The sequence below is a fragment of the Falco punctatus genome (genome assembly GCF_963210335.1).
Source record: "Falco punctatus genome assembly, chromosome: Z".
Taxonomy (NCBI): Eukaryota; Metazoa; Chordata; class Aves; order Falconiformes; family Falconidae; genus Falco; species Falco punctatus.
In genome coordinates this window covers 13,926,610-13,945,569 of record NC_137586.1, presented here as the reverse complement: position 1 = coordinate 13,945,569, position 18,960 = coordinate 13,926,610, and the positions used below count along the sequence as shown (strand labels likewise).

The 18,960-nt window shown below is 37.8% G+C and overlaps 1 protein-coding gene across 1 annotated transcript in view; it reads right to left on the bottom strand.

The window, feature by feature from the left end:
* Window positions 1-16,311, bottom strand: part of SLC1A3 (solute carrier family 1 member 3) — a 74,972-nt gene extending 58,661 nt beyond the window's left edge. Inside the window, exons 1-2 of the mRNA XM_080372146.1 lie at window positions 11,201-16,311; window positions 9,368-9,642 (exon numbers count right to left, since the gene is read on the bottom strand). Of these exons, the coding sequence (XP_080228272.1) occupies window positions 9,368-9,548 (181 nt within the window). The 5' untranslated portion in view covers window positions 9,549-9,642; window positions 11,201-16,311. The remainder of the gene's footprint in view (window positions 1-9,367; window positions 9,643-11,200) is intronic.
* Window positions 16,312-18,960: the final 2,649 nt, after the last annotated feature.

Genomic DNA, 18,960 nt, shown 5'->3' with positions numbered 1-18,960 from the left:
AACTTTTAATTCCTACAAAACCACCAGTTAATATAACTTAGTCTTGATAGTCTAAATCGGTAACTGAGTTCTTTGCCACTAAGGATTAAGTATTTTGTTGAATCAAGATATGCCTATGCCAGAACTGTTTGGGTCATGGAACATAACTCATGTGGCAGGCTTTGTTGAAGGATTTTAAAGAATTTTCTATCCAGTATTTTGCTGACACATGCAAACAACCTGGACAGACCTGGACAGACAGAGGAAGGTTTTCCTGTTGTAGAATACAAGACTATTGCTATATCAAGTGTAAGCATTACTGCAATCCTTTATGTTTGGTTTTTTGTTCAGTTAATTCTTTCAATAAGGAAACCAGGTTTGTGACTGAAATTTGTGGAATCATGTTACCATCTTTTTAAAAGGATAGCTAGGAATCCTTCAGTCCCTAGCTGTTCAAATTAGTTACTTGAGCCACTTCATCCCTAAGAACCTCAATATGACTATGAAACTATTTGTAACTAGAACTTTCCATCTATTTGGTTTACTGGTTAACAGCCTCTTTCAACACATGAAAAAAAAAGGTGTTTTCCAAAAGTGTTTTGTTTCAGTTGATTAGAAAGAGGTCTTATGCCTAACTTCTTGTGAGTTAACTCATCTGAAGGATGTGTTGTAGCATAGAGGATTACTCTAGATGTATCCTCTGTATAGGTTATCATACTTGCCTTCTCACTGCTAGCCATTACTCAGAATGACAGAATTTCCCTATCTTAAAAGTCACAAAATTTGCAAAGGGAAACTGGCACCTGGAACAATTACACAATAAGTACTTGACTCCCAGTTGTGACCTTCAAAGTCCTTCTTGGTAAAAAAGCTTAGTTCTAGAAATCTATAAAGTTAAGAGGCGCTTCTCTGTTTTGGAAGACCCTTCCTTCTCACCATTCTGCTTGTGTTTCTCTTAGAATTGCCATGACCTAAACATCTATTTGCATATTTCCAAACTAAGTCCTAGGCATCTAGAAACTGAACACAACTGGCACATGCACACAGAGAATCACCTGGATTTGGGATGCCCTGCTGCGTTCCTGTTACTTTACAGCCTGGGGCTCCCTGTTGCATAGCCATTAGGCTAAAACATCAAGCCACCTTTTGCTCTCTTGGCATATGTATTTGTGTTTCCTTCTGCCTGATGACAGAACTTCTGCCTGATGATGAAAGGAATGGTGGAATTGCATCCTTCTGTAACTTGCCTTTTGAAAGGAAAAGAGTAAGCCAATTCCTCAAGTGCTGCTGACACCATTCCCCAGGTGAGGGCTCTTATGCTTTTGGATCTTGGCTGGGTGAAAATACCTGGCATGGTCCTGACTCAGAAAGGAGTGGGAGTAGGAATGCAAACCTGTTTGTTTGTTTTTCTCCTGGCAAGTTTTAGGCAGTTATATTTGTGGGGTTGCCCTTCTGAGCCTTCTAGCTCTTGCTCATGTACTAAAAAGACACACAGCTCTAAGATTTGGATTCCATATGCAGCTTCCTTTGCTTACATTTTAGGCTTTGAAGGACTAGATTGTACATCCATGTTTGTTTAAAGTGTGTATTCCCAAGTCAACGTTATTTTAAAAGACATCAAAATGTATGCAGTAGCCTTTCTTATCAGCTGCCTCTGGGTAGTGCTCCCAGGAATTCCCTTATTAATGGTCCTGCTATACAAAGGCAATTTTACTCTTTTTTTAATTTAGTCCTTGTGAATGGTAAAACCAGAGCATTTACTAGAGCCAGTTTGAGGCAGCAGCCTATGTTTCAGTGTAAATAATGCTTAATGCTTAAGCCTCATCTTTTATAGACTCTTTTCGAATAAACGAATTTTCAGTTATGCCAAGTTATAGTAAATGGTGAAAAACAAGGCCAAGCTTTGTAACTGTTAAACTGATTTCCATTTATGATCTTCTATCCATGCCAATAGAAAATACATAGACATGTCAAATTTCAAGCAAGAAAATACATTTCTTCAATGTACAGAACTGAATAACAATTCAAAAGGTGAATATAACAGCTACTTAGAGAACAGACCTGGGAGAACAATGAGATAAAATGAGTAACAGTAACATTTTGTTATTCTCCTGATTATCCTGTTACCCTAATGTTCTTTTCCTCTTTTCTTTTTTTAACTGTTATCCGTTTCACTGTTGTACAGTGCATTGGACCTATTATTTTCCTCTTTTCTTAAAAAATACCTTATAAAATCTTCATCAAAATACGTTTATTTTGTATGGATTTTAAAAAGTTACACACCCCATGGCTTCATCCTGTTGATTAAAAGTGCAAACTATGTCAGTTCAACTTCAGGTCTGAAGGGCTGACATATTAAATGGAATAATCCAGCTCTCAGCAAAATTTCTCTGGAATAATTTCCATTTGTACTTTCCCTGTTTTCCATGTTTCTTCCTTATTCCATATTGTCAAATTTTGTTGTATCAATGACTAACTAAAATTCCTTGGTCACAGCCTAGTTGTTTCTGATATATGTTGGAGACACTGTAGCATATTCTATGAACAACACAGTTGCAGAAATTAGTATGGAAGAAACCTCTTAGCTCTTTACTACTTGCATTGCCTTACTGCTCCAGAGCTCCAGCTTGAACCGAGCTATAATATGCTAAGAAACAGATGTATGACGAAATATGGTAAGCCTTAAAGAATCATAGAACTGGTTAGGTTGGAAAAGACCTTTAAGAACTTCAAGTTCAACCATTAAGCTCACACTACTGATTCCACCACTAAGCCATGTCCCTAAGCTCCACATCTACACATCTTTTAAATACCTCCAGGGATGGTGACTCAGCCACTTCCCTGGGCAGCCTGTTCCAATGCTTGACAACCTTTTAGGTGAAGACATTTTTCCTAATACCCAATCTAAACCTCCCTGGCACAGACTGAGGTGGTTTCCTCTTGCCCTGTCACTTGTCACCTGGGAGAAGAGACCGACCCCCCTGCCTACACCCTCCTGTCAGGCAGCTGCAGGGAGTCACAAGGTGCCCCCGAGCCTCCTCCTCTCCAGGCTGACCCCCCCAGTTCCCCCAGCCGCTCCCCACCAGCCTTGTGCCCCAGCCCCGGCACCAGCCCCCTGCCCGTCTCTGGACACGCTGCAGCCCCTCAGTCCAGCCCTTCAGTGAGTGGACTACTGGGTTATAACCTGAAACTTAATGAAATACAAAATCTGAAGGGAATGTGCAGTAAACCAAAGGAACTGGGAAGATGGAGAGAGGATAAACACAACTAATTTGAGTGCATAGATTATTTTATGCAGTTGGTGGTTCCAGAACAACTGGTTTTTTTAACAAGGCATGAAAAAATAAAATGTCAATATCTCTCACCTCTAGAAGTCGTTGCTACAGTACAAATTATCACAATCCCTGCATTTATATCTTAAATTTTTAGCATCCTTATTAACATCCAGAATATCTAATTTCCTTATTTAACACTCTTTGATATTGGATTTCTTTGTATAGTTTTTCAAGTGCACCTTATCTTCATTCACCTAAAAAGGTAAGCTTTTATACAGATATTTTTCCTTTGGTATAATAAAATCCCTGGAAACTTTTAGATGCTTGGTTATTTCAAGAAATGGTGTGAGAAATTTAAGCCACATCAATGAAAATTTTGGGGATTCGTGAACAACTGAACATGCCATCTTCAACTACACCTTCATTGTGGGCAACTCAAAAGCATTCCAGTGCAGATGACAACTCATTCTAGCTTTACAACAGCTAGGGTGCTAGTAAGGGTCTAACAATGTTAAACATTTACTCAGCATACAAATAACTGGCACCTTGCTTGTGTTTCTGATGTTTTGCAATCACCATAGTGACTACCATGCATGCCTGAAACAGGGAAAGGACTGGCAAGCCCTAATACTAGCTCATTTGATGCTGAAATGTCCTTTTAGTCCCCTTTGATGCTCAAATACAAAAAAAAAAAATTACAGTCTTTGAGGTGACCACTGTTTCTGTTGTAACATATCTTTTGATAGCACGATTGCTGTATTCTACTGGCTTTCAGGGAATTTTCTTGTAAAATTTCTGAGAAATCATGTAAACATCCTAAGCATCTCATGCAGTTACTGTCCTGCATGCCACCCAGGACAGCCTTGAAAACTGCTCTGTAAGAAGTGGTATTACATAAATAAACTTAAATTTAATTTCTATAGAGAATTTTGAGAATCTCACCTTCTTTTCCACAAGCTGTATGAAGAGTGCAGCGAACGTAAGTTTGTCTGGATTGTTTTATGACCACTCAGATGTACTGCTTTTGAGCATCACTTTGAAAGCCCACTGATTTGACAATTTAGAGCAAATGAGAAGGTAGCAAGTATGCATTTAGTACATTTTTTATATTTACTGTGCATATACACACAGCTGCTCTCTCCAGAATGCTCAGCTGTGATTTGCAATGTAACCAAGTTTTTTGTTGTTACTCTGTGCCATGTATGCCAATCCTACAACCAGCCCTGTTTCATTTTAGTAACAACAGAGTGCATGGTAGTAAATTCAGATTGTGATCATAAATTTACATAATTTTATTCAGCAAACAACTGCTACACTAGCACACGGTTCACATTTTTCAGCCTGGCTTTTATTACTGGCTACTTAAGAGCAGAATTAAACTTTTTTGTATTTCTATACTTTTTCTCCATTTTGAAAAGGATTATCTCTTTAGAATTTTTAAGTGTTACTCTGGATCTGATGATGTCTGTTTGTGTGGGTTTTTTTCCCAAAATTGCAACCATTTCTTAACTTCAAAAAGGAGTAAGGTTTTGCTGAGCATTTTTTTCAGAATATTATCTAGGAAGGTTTTGCTACTCAGTGAGAAAGCAATTGTGCTGCGCAGGTTCTTTAGGAAAGCGTTGGGACAGAGGCAGCCTCAGAGTTCGGCATATATACAATTAATTTCTCCTTAGCTGTCCCCAAACTTTTCTTGATTTTCTTCTTATATGTTAAACTTCCATCTGATATCACATTTCTGTCTTTATGTTCTGACATATTCTCTCACCTATGTCTCACCTCCCACAGCTGTTTCCCCCCCATAGTGATGCATCTTTGCTTTATTATGCAAATTTTAGCAAGGCTGCCTGGTGCAGGCACTGTCACTGTGTTCATCGTCCATGTGTAAGGGGGATCAAACACCCTTCTCTGGGTATGTCAGCCTCAGTCTTCAGTGGATGCAGATGATCTGCCAGTGGCAGGAAAGCTTCAACACACAAGAGGCTGTGTTTTTGGTGGGCGTGATCCAGGATTCTGTCTACCTGTATATTACAGACTTGCACCTCTTTGGACTCATTTCATTTGAAACTATTGTTCAGCCCAGACATGCATTGGGGTGGGAGAATCTGCTACTCTGGACAGCTTTTTACGGTTCATATATTTCAGGGTTTTTGTTGCATTTTTGCCTTCTGTATTAAGACGGGCTTTATTTAACTCTTCAGTTTTTTCAGAGACATATGGACGTTGGCAATGCCTTCATCTCTCCTGTACTCCTGTACAACATTCTTCCTGTACTTTTCAATAATTTTTTATAACAATGTTGGAAAGTTTTGGAATCTTATATATGGTGTGCTCTTTTGTAGATGTTATATGTGCCTGTCTACGTTTCACATCCAATGTGAGATTGCCTGCAATTACAGAAGGCTGCATTCAGTAACACACCCAGCCCTGCACTCCTTCACTCAAAGGTGGACAGGTGGTCAGAAAACAGAACTGGATCCATCTCCATCCCCCTTGAGTGTCCCAATGGATAGCTGTGGCATATAACTTTGGCAGAGTCAAGAGGATTTTAACTAAAGATTTGGAGCTGTAATGGCTTCATAACTATGCAGAAACTGCTTCTTATAGTGCTTGTTTCACAGCCTCCCTCTACCTCACCAAGCCCCTCAGTTAAAACAGTATTTCTTTGGGAAGAGCTTCTCAGGATCTCTGCTCAGCAGCTCTCTATGTCTTGATCTTTCCTTCAGTACAAGTTCAGAATCCACAGGAGATTCTTTGGCATTAGGAGTCTTTGGCATTAGAGTAACGTCTGAGCTCCTGTGGCATTTTTGGAAAATGGGACATAAGTAGCAGAGAATCAACACAGTCTGCTGAAGGAAGGGTATCTGAAAGGAAGGCAGTTTGGGGACAGGATGATGGAGCTAAGTAGTGTGGGAGAGAGGCATGGGAGAGAGGGCACTGCCTGAGATTTTGCTAGTAATTTGGCTAGGACTACAAAGTTTGTAAGACTTCCTGCAGATTTTCCATGAGCCACAACGACCTCTAGCCTACCTTAAATTGCTCCTGGTCCTCATGACACTCTGAATTTACCAGTGGTGAGCTTCCCAAATTTGTCTCACATAATTGTTCTAATCTATTTGCTCTTGCAAGATCCACTGCAGAAAACAAATTTAGTAATTGTAGGTGTACCAGAAGAATCTGGAAAACTGCATCATAACTAACTCACTTACTGACCATGATTTTCTCAAAGTTTCTCAAAAGGCTTGAAAGCAGTTTAAATTTGACTAAAAATAGCAACAACAATCATAATGGCAATGTGCTACCTAATGCAGAATGTGAAGTCAGAAGGACCTTTAATGAGGTTTTTGTGAAATGGAGAATAGTGCCAAGTAATTCTCAACATGAATTATAACTTCTTGCACATTCATAATTAGGTTTTTAAAGATTAATTGGTTCTGTATTGTAGCAGCTAGTGAATTCTGTTTAGAATTGGGTTCAGAATCAGAGGAATGGTAGAAGTTAGGGTAAATGGCTACATTTCTCCTAATCGTGTGAATGCCAGAAAATCTCTGCTTTGTCTGCAAGATATCAGTATACAACCCAAACAAAGGCATGTTGCAGCTACCAATTTCATAATAAAGTTCATGTTTCCACAGACACTAACTAAAGTACCTGTTGCAAACTACAGCCCTGAAACTAGGGTAAGACATACGAACCTAGCCACTTAACGTCTACCAGCATCAATCCTGCTCAACAAATAAATCAGAAATGCTCTATTAAATAGACTTTTTGATGTAAGTGCCTTGACAAAAGAGGCCTGAAAGAAATTTTTCTTAAGAAATGTTGCTCTCTTTAAAGCTAACGTTTTGCTTTTCCTGAGTTTAGCCTTTATGAAGATTGCTGGATGGTGAGTCCTACACACTGATGTCATCTGTCTGTTTAGGTTACAGAGCATTAAGCATCATTTCTCATAAATGATTCAACCCTGGCTTGAGTATAGTTTGGTTTCCACCTACACTCACATCCAAGTATCTCTGATGAGACAGCAAGTGGTGCTAATTGATGGGTTAATTTAGCAATGTTGATTACTCTCTGCTAGGAAAGGGATCAAGCCCACCATCTGATTTTGCACAGATCACCAAACAACTGAGAGATGGTAACAATTTAGTCCTTGCCAAACTAGACAGATGGAGTTCAACCACTGAGTGTTTTCCAGACTCTTTCACCAACTGTCCCCTGCTTCTGAATATTTCCACAACAGCAAAAAACTCCAAAAACCCCAAATCTTGCCTTTTTGGGAGCTACCAAATGTGAATTACTGTTCTAATCATACATATGTACTGTAGACTTACACCACAAATAACAAATGTAAGAAAATTTTGGAGTATTCTATCATACTAATGAGAAGACTTTTTCTCACATATGACACCATATATGTCTGTAGGTTCATGAGCAGAACTAGAACAGCCAGCTCATCCTAGGCTGCATATTTTTATTAGTTTTCAACTTGTGTTCCAGCCTTATTGGTACTCTGACATTGCTGTATGTGGTAGTGGACCTGTGGGCATGCATTTGTCACCAGTCATCTAACACTAACTGGAACATGCAGTAACAGTTAATATACTTGTCCAGCCTACATTTCTGTTCTCGCATTGCCAAATATACAGGAGTCACACTGGAGCTAGATGAGCTAGAAAAATTGCAAAAGCACATTGGTCTTCTGCAGTATAGACAGGTGACAATCTAAGAATTGCGTTCCTTTGAGGCTGGACAGCATTTCAAACCCTGTTCAATTTGTTCTGCCTTTCCTATCCAGTGTAGATAAAATACCTAAATTTTTTACCCCTCATATTAATGGGAGTTTTGCATGGAACAAATTCTTATTTAGGAATTAAAATCACTTGTGATTGAATACTGTTGGCAGATATGAAAGACTGACATTTCTATTGTGGCAACAAAGTACTTGATTTTACCAACATGAAAATTAATGTAGTTGTCTCCCAGGCAAAGACCATCAAACCTGAAATGAATTTAAAAAAACCCTGCAGATGCAGTATCAATGAACAATAGCGGTAAAGCCCTAAAATTTTAATTCTTGAAGAAGTTGTAGGAACATAGCAAGCAGATTTATACAGAACAGCATTATCAAGGACGTTAGGCCCTACATAGGTGTAGGATATATACCCTTATCTTTCAAGTGCTAAAATTTGTGTTTTCATGAACAGATTCACAGTTTTAAATTTTAAATTACTTAGAAAATGAAAGTAGTACAATAAAGCCATAATATTCTTACTCACACTATGAAGAATGGTATTTCATGAAACACATGGTGTCGTTTAGAAAATCTGTGGTTAAATGAAAATTACCAACAGTGCCCATGCAATTATACAAAGGAAAATTTGTTTTAAAAATTGTAAGCCTTTCTCAGAAGATTGTAATGTAAATTCAAAATGTGTAGCAATATTTTAAATTTACATTTTGGTGCATTCCAAATCTAAATGCTATTTGATGTTTTGGATTCCTTCCCATATACACTAAAAAGGCATTGTCAGGTGCTATCTTGCAATCCTTTGAATAAGTAACATTGCCTTTGTTACCCCAATTGCATCTGAAAGATGCATGTATAAGATTGTGAGTAACAAGAGAGCTTGTACTTTGGTTTGGTTTTTTTCCATTTATCAAGTGAAAACTGAAAAGACTGAGGCTGTAATATATACCTTTGCTTAGAAATGTCCCTTGATGTCATTAATTGAGGACTTCTTTTTGTCATTGCAAGGTATTATTTTTTGATAGGTCAGGTAAATAAAAGTTACATCTTGAGTGTTGTGCTGCAGCTGGATTTGGTAGGAAAATATGTCATTGAGAACATTCAGTTATTCTATCTGATTCTTTAAGGGAAGGATCCATAAAACAGCTGGATTTTTTTCACCAAAATTTTCCTTTGGAGTACTAGAATATTTAAAATAGCTCTTCCCTAAACTTCAACATGCAGCTGACAAAGCAAAACTCTCCAAGCCAGAGCATTCTTATCGGTGCAGAAGAATTTGGGATCTCATTTGTAATGCAAATTGCCCAGGCAAATTGTCATTGTCAAATACATTGGAGAACAGAATATTCCTGTTGAACGAATTACTCACCAAGAATCACAGCAACAACCGTGAAGAGCACAAAGGCATTCCTCAATAAGTAACTTTTAACATCATCCTTTGTTATGCTCTGCACTTTTTTTTTTGCCAAAAGTGTACGTTTCCGGACTCCTTGTTGAATGCGTTCCATCCTACTTCCAAGTTTTGGATCTTCTCCGTTACCTTTAGTCATCTATCTTGCAGAAAGTTTTCTTTTGTAATTAACTTCTGTCAGTATCCCTTGAGAGAAGTGGAAGACTCTTTTCCGTGGGAGGTACTGGAGAAACCTGCAAGACAAAAAATATCAAATCTTGCAATAATATTTTAGAGAAGTGATTAGCCATTTGTTTACATGGAAGTAAATATTCTTCGTGTTTCAGTAAAACTTGTATAATTTGTAATATCTAAGTTGTTGATTGCAGATTTTGATACATAGCCTCAATGACTGTGTAAAGAACTCTTTGAAAAAACGATTGTATAGACTGATCATGATGTGTCCTGTGTCTTCTGAAATTAATCTGAATTGCTGTCATACCATAAAAACCAGGAGTACCTCATTTTTTGCAGTTGCTAGCAATATACTAGTGTAAAATCAGTACAATTTGTAGAAGCCTAAGGTGCTATAATGTTTAAAACTGCCAGCCTTGCTTTTCGTCTGTTTAGCAGGCCTGTATTATCTGAAAAAAATTTCTAGCTCGCTTTCACATTAACCATAGGAGAGAAATATTTTGCTTGAACTGGTACATTTAAAATGTTCTGTATTTTCAGATGTTTTTAAATGGTTGAATGCATTGGCTGAATTCCTCCTTTTCACATGGCAAAAAGCAGCAGGAATAGTTTATTTATCCCTCAGCCACTACTTAGAAGATACGACTTTGACAATTTTGTGTTGATAACATTCATCTTTGAAGAGTATAAACTATTCAGAGCACATCTGTAAAACATTGGAAGATATATCCCACTTAGCTTGTTGCTACAGACTAATACAAGTTCACATTGCAAAGTAATGATTGCCTTGGCCTCACAGCAATTATGGGGATATAATCTGATTTTAAGAAATCACGTACTGAATCTGCCTTAAAACGTTTTAATATTAAAAATCCTTCATTACAGACATTAGTCTTAATTTTTAAATTATCTTTTTTTGTGCCTGCTTGTGAAGCCTGCACAAATGTATTTTTCAGACTAAGAATCTCATTTTCTGAAGTCTTATTTAATACATTGGCATGCTTTTATAAAGAAATGAGAAATTAATAGATTTACTTGCTTCCAATTTATACACAGTCTGAGCCTAACACCTTACTTTTAATAAATCTACTGCATAAATAACTTTATTTAGAAAGCCCTTAGGATATAAATACACAGGGTTTTCAAGCAGCACGTTTTAGAGGAAATAACAAGTAACAAAATCACTTTGATGGGATTTGATCGCTGTTTCTGCCATATGTTTCAAGACTGGCACTTTAGTGCAACGCCCTCCCTGAATTTTAACAGATGCTTTTTATATGCTTTTATTTAGACAGTGGAAACATACTGAGCTGGGTATTTAAACTAGTAAGTATTGGAGCCTGGACGCTACTACTGTGTGCCAGCAGGATTTTTTTCAGAACAATTAATTTAAGAATTTTGTAAAAACAAAACAAAAAAAGCCCACAATTCGTTCACAGTGCCTTTTCTTTCCAAGATGAATAATGCAGCCAATCTGTCTTTTATAACTTACATTAAGGTCAAGACAGAACGTGGGTACAGCCACAAGGATCATTGCATTAAGTGGTGTACCAAGGCAGAGAGTGAAAAATGAAGACTTTGTACTCCAAACCCCACCAAATGAAACAACTGTCTCACCTTTTCAGACCGGTGCCCCAAGGAGACGATGGCGGCAGATCAGGTAGTGGTTTCCCAGCAAATATCGGAGCTGCAGAGCTGGGCGAGTGGGAGGCAGGAAACACTGACAATCTGCATGTGCGCTGGCATACAGCAATTTACTATCACTGTAACTTAAGGAAAGGGGAGGAGACTGGCAGCCCAACTCTGGGAAAAAAAAAAAAAAAAAAGAAAACACGTTAGAAGAGAGGGAAAAGCTGAGCTGCTGGAATATTGATTAGTCTTGGCACAGTGAAAGCAGGGTCACTTTCTTTGTTTTTCCTTTTAGACCACTTTCACGCTTTGTCAGTTCAGCTTCGTTAGAAATGCAAAATCAGAACCCAGGATGAATTGAAGGATCGCACACACATGCACAGAGCGGGGGAGGCTGGAGCACTTCTTCGTTAGACATTCCAGACTGGAGATCTGAACAGCCTAAACAAAATTATGTAACACGACACCTGCGCTTTTTTAAATAAATGGTAAAATATGTGAGCATGCCAGCTTGTTCTAAAAACAGACGTGGTGTGAGGCTATCATGTATGTTTTCATTCTTAAAGACAGTTACTCAAGATCTGCTCTCCCCAGGGTGGGGAAACAGGCATATCTTTCAGAAGCAACTGGAGCACTATCAAGAACAGAGAAAAACATAATCAGCTGTAATTCTTTGTATGTTTCTTGTAGATATTCAAAACACACGATGAGACGTGCCTCTTCTTTAGCAATTTAAACTCACTGGTACTAAGCCCCATTCAGCCTGTATCAATAGCATGGAATGAATGATGAAGGGAAAAGCATAAAACATCCACTTTTGAGAAATAAGTGGCCTTCAGGTTTTTTAGCATTTAAAAGTTTGTACTACTGAAAAGATACTTGCAGAGGAGTGTCAGGGGAATTCCCAAAGACCTCCTTTCACTTTTTAGAGGAACACTTTCATTGTAAATGTTGCTAAAGTCAGGTTAAAATATTCCATAATTATATTTCAGTGTATCTTTCATGACATTTTTCAGTGTATTTCCTTATAAGATGAACAAATACTGTAAATGGAAATTTGTATAAATTTATACTAAACATAGAGCTTCAGAAGTTTGTTTATAGATGATGTGGCTTCTAATGTGTGTGGGTTTTTTTGGTGGAAAGTAATTTTAAGTGTACAGAAATAATCTTATGTACTAGACACCCAAAAAAACAGTTCGGTACAAAATAAAATTAAGAGCAGTGTTACTTCCACTCAGTCACAGTAACTGTTTTACTGAAGTGTTTTCTAATTTAAATGTGCTTCAAATAATGATGTATAATGTATGAAAAATAATCTTACAGTATAATGCAAACTTGCTCTTGACTAATGCAGGTTTGAGATTGAACTGTGTACCATGGAATACCAATCTTAGGTATTGAATTTAAGAAAGAAAGTAAGCATCTAAATTAACTTCTTAATTGACTGAAAAAGGCAAGAAAAAATGTTGACAGCTTGTGTTGCAAAGATAAAAAGACATGCTGTATTTTCTAATACCTGACAGCTTAAACAACTCTCCTTCTTTTCGTGTCGCAGTTCTAACATACTCTCACCATTTTGCCTGGAGATGGGAACTGGCCTTTTAACTGACCTTTGGCCTTTAGTGATCTGCTTGTTTGATCTTTCTTTTTGGATTATGGCATGCTTTCTGCGGGACATTCCAGATAAGGACTTCATTCTGCCCTCTGCTCATATGAATAGTGATGTACCAGTTGCCTTAATGGGACAGGGCTCAGGCCCCAGATGAGGTGATAAAGAAGTATGTCATCATTTAATGCGTTCATTAATAATGGAGTCTGTGAGAAACAAGGATAATCCTGTGAGAGAATGACCTATTCAGTGAGACAAAATGGAAATTGACAATAAGCAGTAGTACAGCTTAGCTTAACTTCAGTGATACTTTTATTAGCTTGCAGTGAGCAACAGATACTGTTACACAGTGCTTAGAAAGACAGAATATGAAGACCTTTTTGGCAAAACGTTCTTGTTCAAAATGTTTTTCCTCTGTCCTTTATTTTGTGACATTAATTTCTTTTATTGATTTTAACTTTGATGGTGAAATAAAGGAACTATAAGGTATAAAGAGTATTATCCTTTTTATTACAGTAAACATGTATCTTAGATATCAATATATCTGGATAGAAATAAATGAGTCACAGTTCATAGCACAGTGTCACCCTGCAATACAAGAAACTGCAGTGTACTAGAGCTTCCTTTTACATATACAATAGATTTAACAGATTTAATATACAGTGTTTAATACTAGGACAAATACAAAACGTTACTGGTTAAATGCTTCTATCTGTGATTTTCCGTGGTATTAATAGTTTCTAGAGGGAGCAACTTAAAACATAAAGTTACTAGAAACACTGTAAACTTGAAATCGGATCAGCCAACACTAAGCATATAGGAAAGCATCGGTATGTTTTGTAGAGTAACAGAGGGCAGCAGTCATTGATGTTATTGCCAGTTTTATAGTGACAAAACAGTTACATGCTTCTATATGCGTTGGGGTTTTTGTTTGGGTTTTTTTTTTTTTTTTTTTCCTCATAAAAGTCAACAGGAAATGACCTAAGCCCTTATTGAGCCTGTCTATGTTGTCATATTAGATCAGCACTCTAATTTGTGCTTGGAGTTTCAGCTTCAGTGCTTCTTTGACAGTGCATCAAGTGGCTTGCAAAGCAGGGAAATGCAAGTGTAAGGTAAGGACTGGCTTTAACCTGAACCTCATCCTCACAGGCAGTGTGGATTCAGCCATCTTCAACTCAAGCCCTGTTTGTTTGTGACTAACAAAATCAGTCAGTAAATGTACTTTGCATGTTGGCAAAGTATCTGAATGCCTTTGTAAAATAAGTAAAGGTATTAGAGTGGAAGCTGCTGTTCAAACATAAAGCATTGTTATTTTCAGCTGACTAAAGCTGTCAGACAAAAACCCAGGGAAGTCAGTTGTAGCAAATGCAAGAAGTGAAAATGAAGCAACAAATTGTACAACTGTTTCATTTCCCAGAGAGTAATATATCTAGTAGGAGAGTGCACGGATCCCAGCTGAAATAAGCTTTTTAACATTCAAAGTAACCCAGTCTTCACTTAATAAATCAGCACTACGAATTAATATTGGCTGAATCTTTGAAGTTTTGGAGTTTTAGATAGAAGTTCAGTGAAATATTATTGAAACCACAATAGCAAAATTGTAATAGATGTCTTGTGAAATAATATGTTTATTCAAGATAAATGGTATGCCAGTATGTTCCCACTCTTCAATTAAGTTGGACAAAGTAAGAATATATGTGACTCCCTTGCAAGCTCCAACTGTTCGTTATTTTAAAAGACAAGCAGATGTGGCGCTTAAGGACATGAACTAGTGGTGGACTTGGCAGTGTGAGGTGAATGGTTGGACTTGAGGATCTTAAAATTCTTTTCCAACCTAAATGATTCTTTGATTCTATGATTATACCCCATTTCACCAATGAAGAACTGAGTCTGTAAGGGGTCAAATTTAATCCATACAAGCTACCAAATAGTTGGCAAAGCTAATACAGAACCATAGGTTCCTGAATATTTCCATAAGACCGTAGCATATTTTTTTTCCTGACATACTTGGTTGGCTCTTGCTTTTTTAATGTTGAAGTGTGTGTAAGAAAATGAGGTTTGGTGTTTGTTTCTTTTCAAATCTGTTTATCAGAGTGGGATTTTACAAATATCCCAGTTTTGGCCAGCCAAAGGTGAAAAATATACCTTATTTTTTATTGATCTAATGCAATGAAATTTGTCACATTGCTTATTGAAGACACAGGGAAGAGATAGTGTGCTGTAATTTATATACTTGCACATGCTCTACAGGCATCAAAAAAGACATAGGCTGTGTTCCGTTAGCAAATATGAAAAGCTGCAGGAAAACATCTGTAGATCCATAGTTGGTATTGTGGACATGACATTTGCCATGTATGCACTGCAGGACTATTACTTTGGATTAGTTCTAACCTTGTTTTGTGGCCCAAACACCCATTAGTGTTTGCACAGTATGATCTGGTTTTGTTTCTCCTAAAGGAACCCGGTTCACACCTTCTAAGACCACCTCATAAATCAAAGCATGTTGCTGTTAATCACTTTTCACAGGAAACTTCCTTTATTGGTTACACCGAATTGAATTCATCTTTGATACATCGCAAAGTTCAGTTATCAATATAAATTCTGTTGTAAAACGTTCTGTTGATGGTAAGTATCAAATTATTATTATAAAATACTACTATTCCATCAAAAGAACTCTTCAAAAACAAAGTGTTTAGCCTGAGACTAGGCAGAATTTCTCTTTAGTGTCTCATTACAGTCTTAACGTTGCTCACTCAAGCCAGCCAACAAATTCTCCTGGACATTTTTTCCCCTGCATTTTAAGGTCTTGTGCCGTGAGAATAACTGTGATTTTATGCTTTGCAGCTCTGTTGGTTGTCAGTCAGAAGCTGTGCAGCAAAACCACACTATTCCTTTTCTGCTCGGTCCAAATTCCCAGCAGAAAAACATGAACCTCAGTATCTCCACTCAGCATCACAGGCTGTCTGGGCCTGAACACATACTGGATGTCTGACTGGCTGAATAGACAACCTTGTTTCCTTCCAGCACAGGGGTTCAGATACCCACTCCCTCCCGGGAGAAGGGGGAAGGGAAATGGAGTTATACCAGCAGAGGATGTGGCTCATGAACTTTTCCCCTGACGGTCTTATCGAGAATTTGAATGTCTGTATGTACAATGGAGCGATTCTCACCAAAGAACAGGCAAGGTTGTCTCTGGAGAATGGGAGGTAGGATGGGATTGTGTCATTGTGAGAAGCCTAATGGGATCACATCAATAGCTGATAGCATTTCAGAGCCAAAGGGCTGTGTAGGATGGCTACACTGGCTTTTCCACAGCTAGCGGCAACCACTTAAATGGGCACAGAAGGACAGAGAGGTTCATTTGAAAAGTTAATACAGCATTGTGGCTAGTTACAAAAGAGTGTGGCATTGGAGCCAGAAACTTGCTATCCCCTTTCTCTCAGGTCCTTCTGTTTCCTCTTCCTGATCTCTCTCTCTCTTTTTTTTTAAAAAAAAAAAAAACAAAAAACCAAAAAACAACAAAACACAACAACAACAAAAAAAAACAAAAACAAAAAAACAAAAAACCCAACCAACCAAAAAAAAAAAAAACCCAAACACTTTTCTCTGATGAGGTGTAAACCAGTAGCTTGTGAATGGACAGAACTATGAGAGTCCCCTGGGGAAGCTCTGGCTGGAAGTACACACTGTCACAGGTAGTCTATAAATTGTAACCTCCAATCCCTGATGGTCACAGTAGCAACAGAGCAATGATTCCACATAGGTCCAATTTTGGATAATAGCACCGTTGGTGGGTGCCCCACTGGCTGAACTGTTTTCTGTCTTTGTTCCCTACAAGACTGTTTATTAAAGAAGCCCATCATTATACTGTACAGGCTTATCACTAGTACATGTGCTACACTGAGAAGTAGACAGGGTTTCAGTTTCCGTTTTCTTTTTTCCTTACTGTATTTTCTTGACATGATCTCCTTAAACAAAGCAAGGGCAGATAGATGAGAAGCAAGACTAAAGAGGAATGCACATTTCTGAGTTACAATCCGATATTATCTGTGCGAAACATGTTCTGTATAAACCACTGCTTTTCCATTGACATGTCCATCGCTATTTTTGTAATGAAACAATGACTTATCAGCTGTTTAATACATCCTAGTGTGTTGTTAGCATAGCAAGTAAGATAAATACAAATAAAAGCACTCATTTGTATGAAGTTCATTTAAGGAAACTCATTTATTTGGAGCAGCAAGCTAACGTGACTTTTTAAATATGCATTTGCTGCTACGGAATCATTACTGCAATCAAGATACACAAAAATCTTTTGTAAAAATAATTATACTTTAAAAGCACACAGCTCAAAGTTGCTGTTATAATAATGGCTATAATAGCAACTGTTTAGCATTTGGACATTTTTTTGGCAGGAGGGTTTTGCATTGTTTATTGTGAGAAAGAAACAGGCTCTGAGAAAAGATGCAAATTTTCAGCAAGGGAAAAAGCAGCATCAGGTTTGGAAAACAGAATGGCAGAAAGTCTTCCATCCTTCTATCTTCCAGTCCACATAGGCTGAGGTGATTTAAAGTCATTAGGTTCTTGTCAATTTAATATGCCAGGGAAGATCTCAAAATATCTCTGTTTCATAGTATCCCTGGCATCCAGATACTCAGGCTGTGCGGTGGTCAGTGTTTTTTTGGGGTTGTTTTTTTTTTTCCCCCTGTGTTTTTCATTCTGGAATTCCATTCTCTGTTGGGATCCAGGGCCCACAGAACTCATTGGTAATCTGCGATTTACTTAAAAGAAAATAAGAACAGTTCTTTCATATTTATTACTCATTGTTCTTCTTGAAATGTTTCAAATGCCTGTCATCAAATCTATAGAAAAATTAAGCATTAGATAGCAGGGTGAATAAGTATGTTTTAAAGGAAAAATGGTATGTCACTGGTGTGATATATTAGCTCAATTTTTTCTGTTCAGAAGGACTAGGTTCTTTACTTAGTGTTAGAGAGGATAGGATATGAATATTACTGTTGTAGAAAAGAAATTTATAAAATTGTAATGAAAAAATAAGAAAGAATCAAGAAATAAAAATGTGTCGAGTCCACATTTTAAAACCATCTTTTCTGTAACATCACAAAGGATTGATGTACTGTCCATTGTTTTTATTTTGATTCATTTAGCATACAATGAAAGCTCTTCTACACATTTGTAGAAAGAACACAAACAGTAGTCTTTTTCATTCAGACCAGAAATTATTAAAAGAAAGATGTAAATCAAATATTTCAGCCATAGTTTAGTATCCCATCCTTCATGTACAGACTAACTACGTAATACATATCAGGTCTGCATTTCCACACAGTCAATCCATCCCTTCTTCTCCCTTCTGAACTTCTGTCCCAAGAGAGCACTACCTCCCCCTCATGTCCTCTTTTCCATGGTAGAGTAACTGCTCTCTATGTTTCTGCAGGTTCATTGCTTTCCTTCTCCCTTTGCTTCCATTAAGACTATTTCCCTTTTTACTACTTAGCCCACCACTACTTTCCTTTGAGTCAGAGAAAAATTTTTAAGGACAGGTCTGGTTTTCATTTGGATCAGTGAACCTAGGTTTTGAGGGAAGCTTAGATCTTGGCCCTGTTTCGTTCTCAGACACCTACTCCAAACCGTCCCTTACTTTATATTCCTTCTGTGTGTTGTCTGTAATAACACTCTTCTCTTTGTTCTCTCATGTCCCCTTTCCCCTGCAGGCTTCCTTGGCTATTTTGTTCTTTTTCTTTACTTCACTCTAGGTCCTTTTTCTCCCTTAGCTTCTCCCTGCGTTCTGCCTATACCAGCCTCCCAGCTGGGTTGGCAAGGGGCATTGAAGGTCTCACTCATGCTGACGTGTGTTCATGGAGGAGTTTGTACCACAAACGTGTAGTTAGGGGTGTCTCTATACATCAGTGCATGTGCACTTACACTGCTGAGAGCTGGCTAGTTCCCTTCTCCAATGAAACCATGACAGAGGGTACGGACAGTGGAACAGATTTCTGTTCTCAGCTGCGGGGGTGTCAGCTCTTCCCCTCCAAACAGGGATGTCTCTTCCACCTACAGACTGCATACAAAAAGGAAATTATTTTAATTAGTTTGTGAAATCAAAGGGAATGCTGGA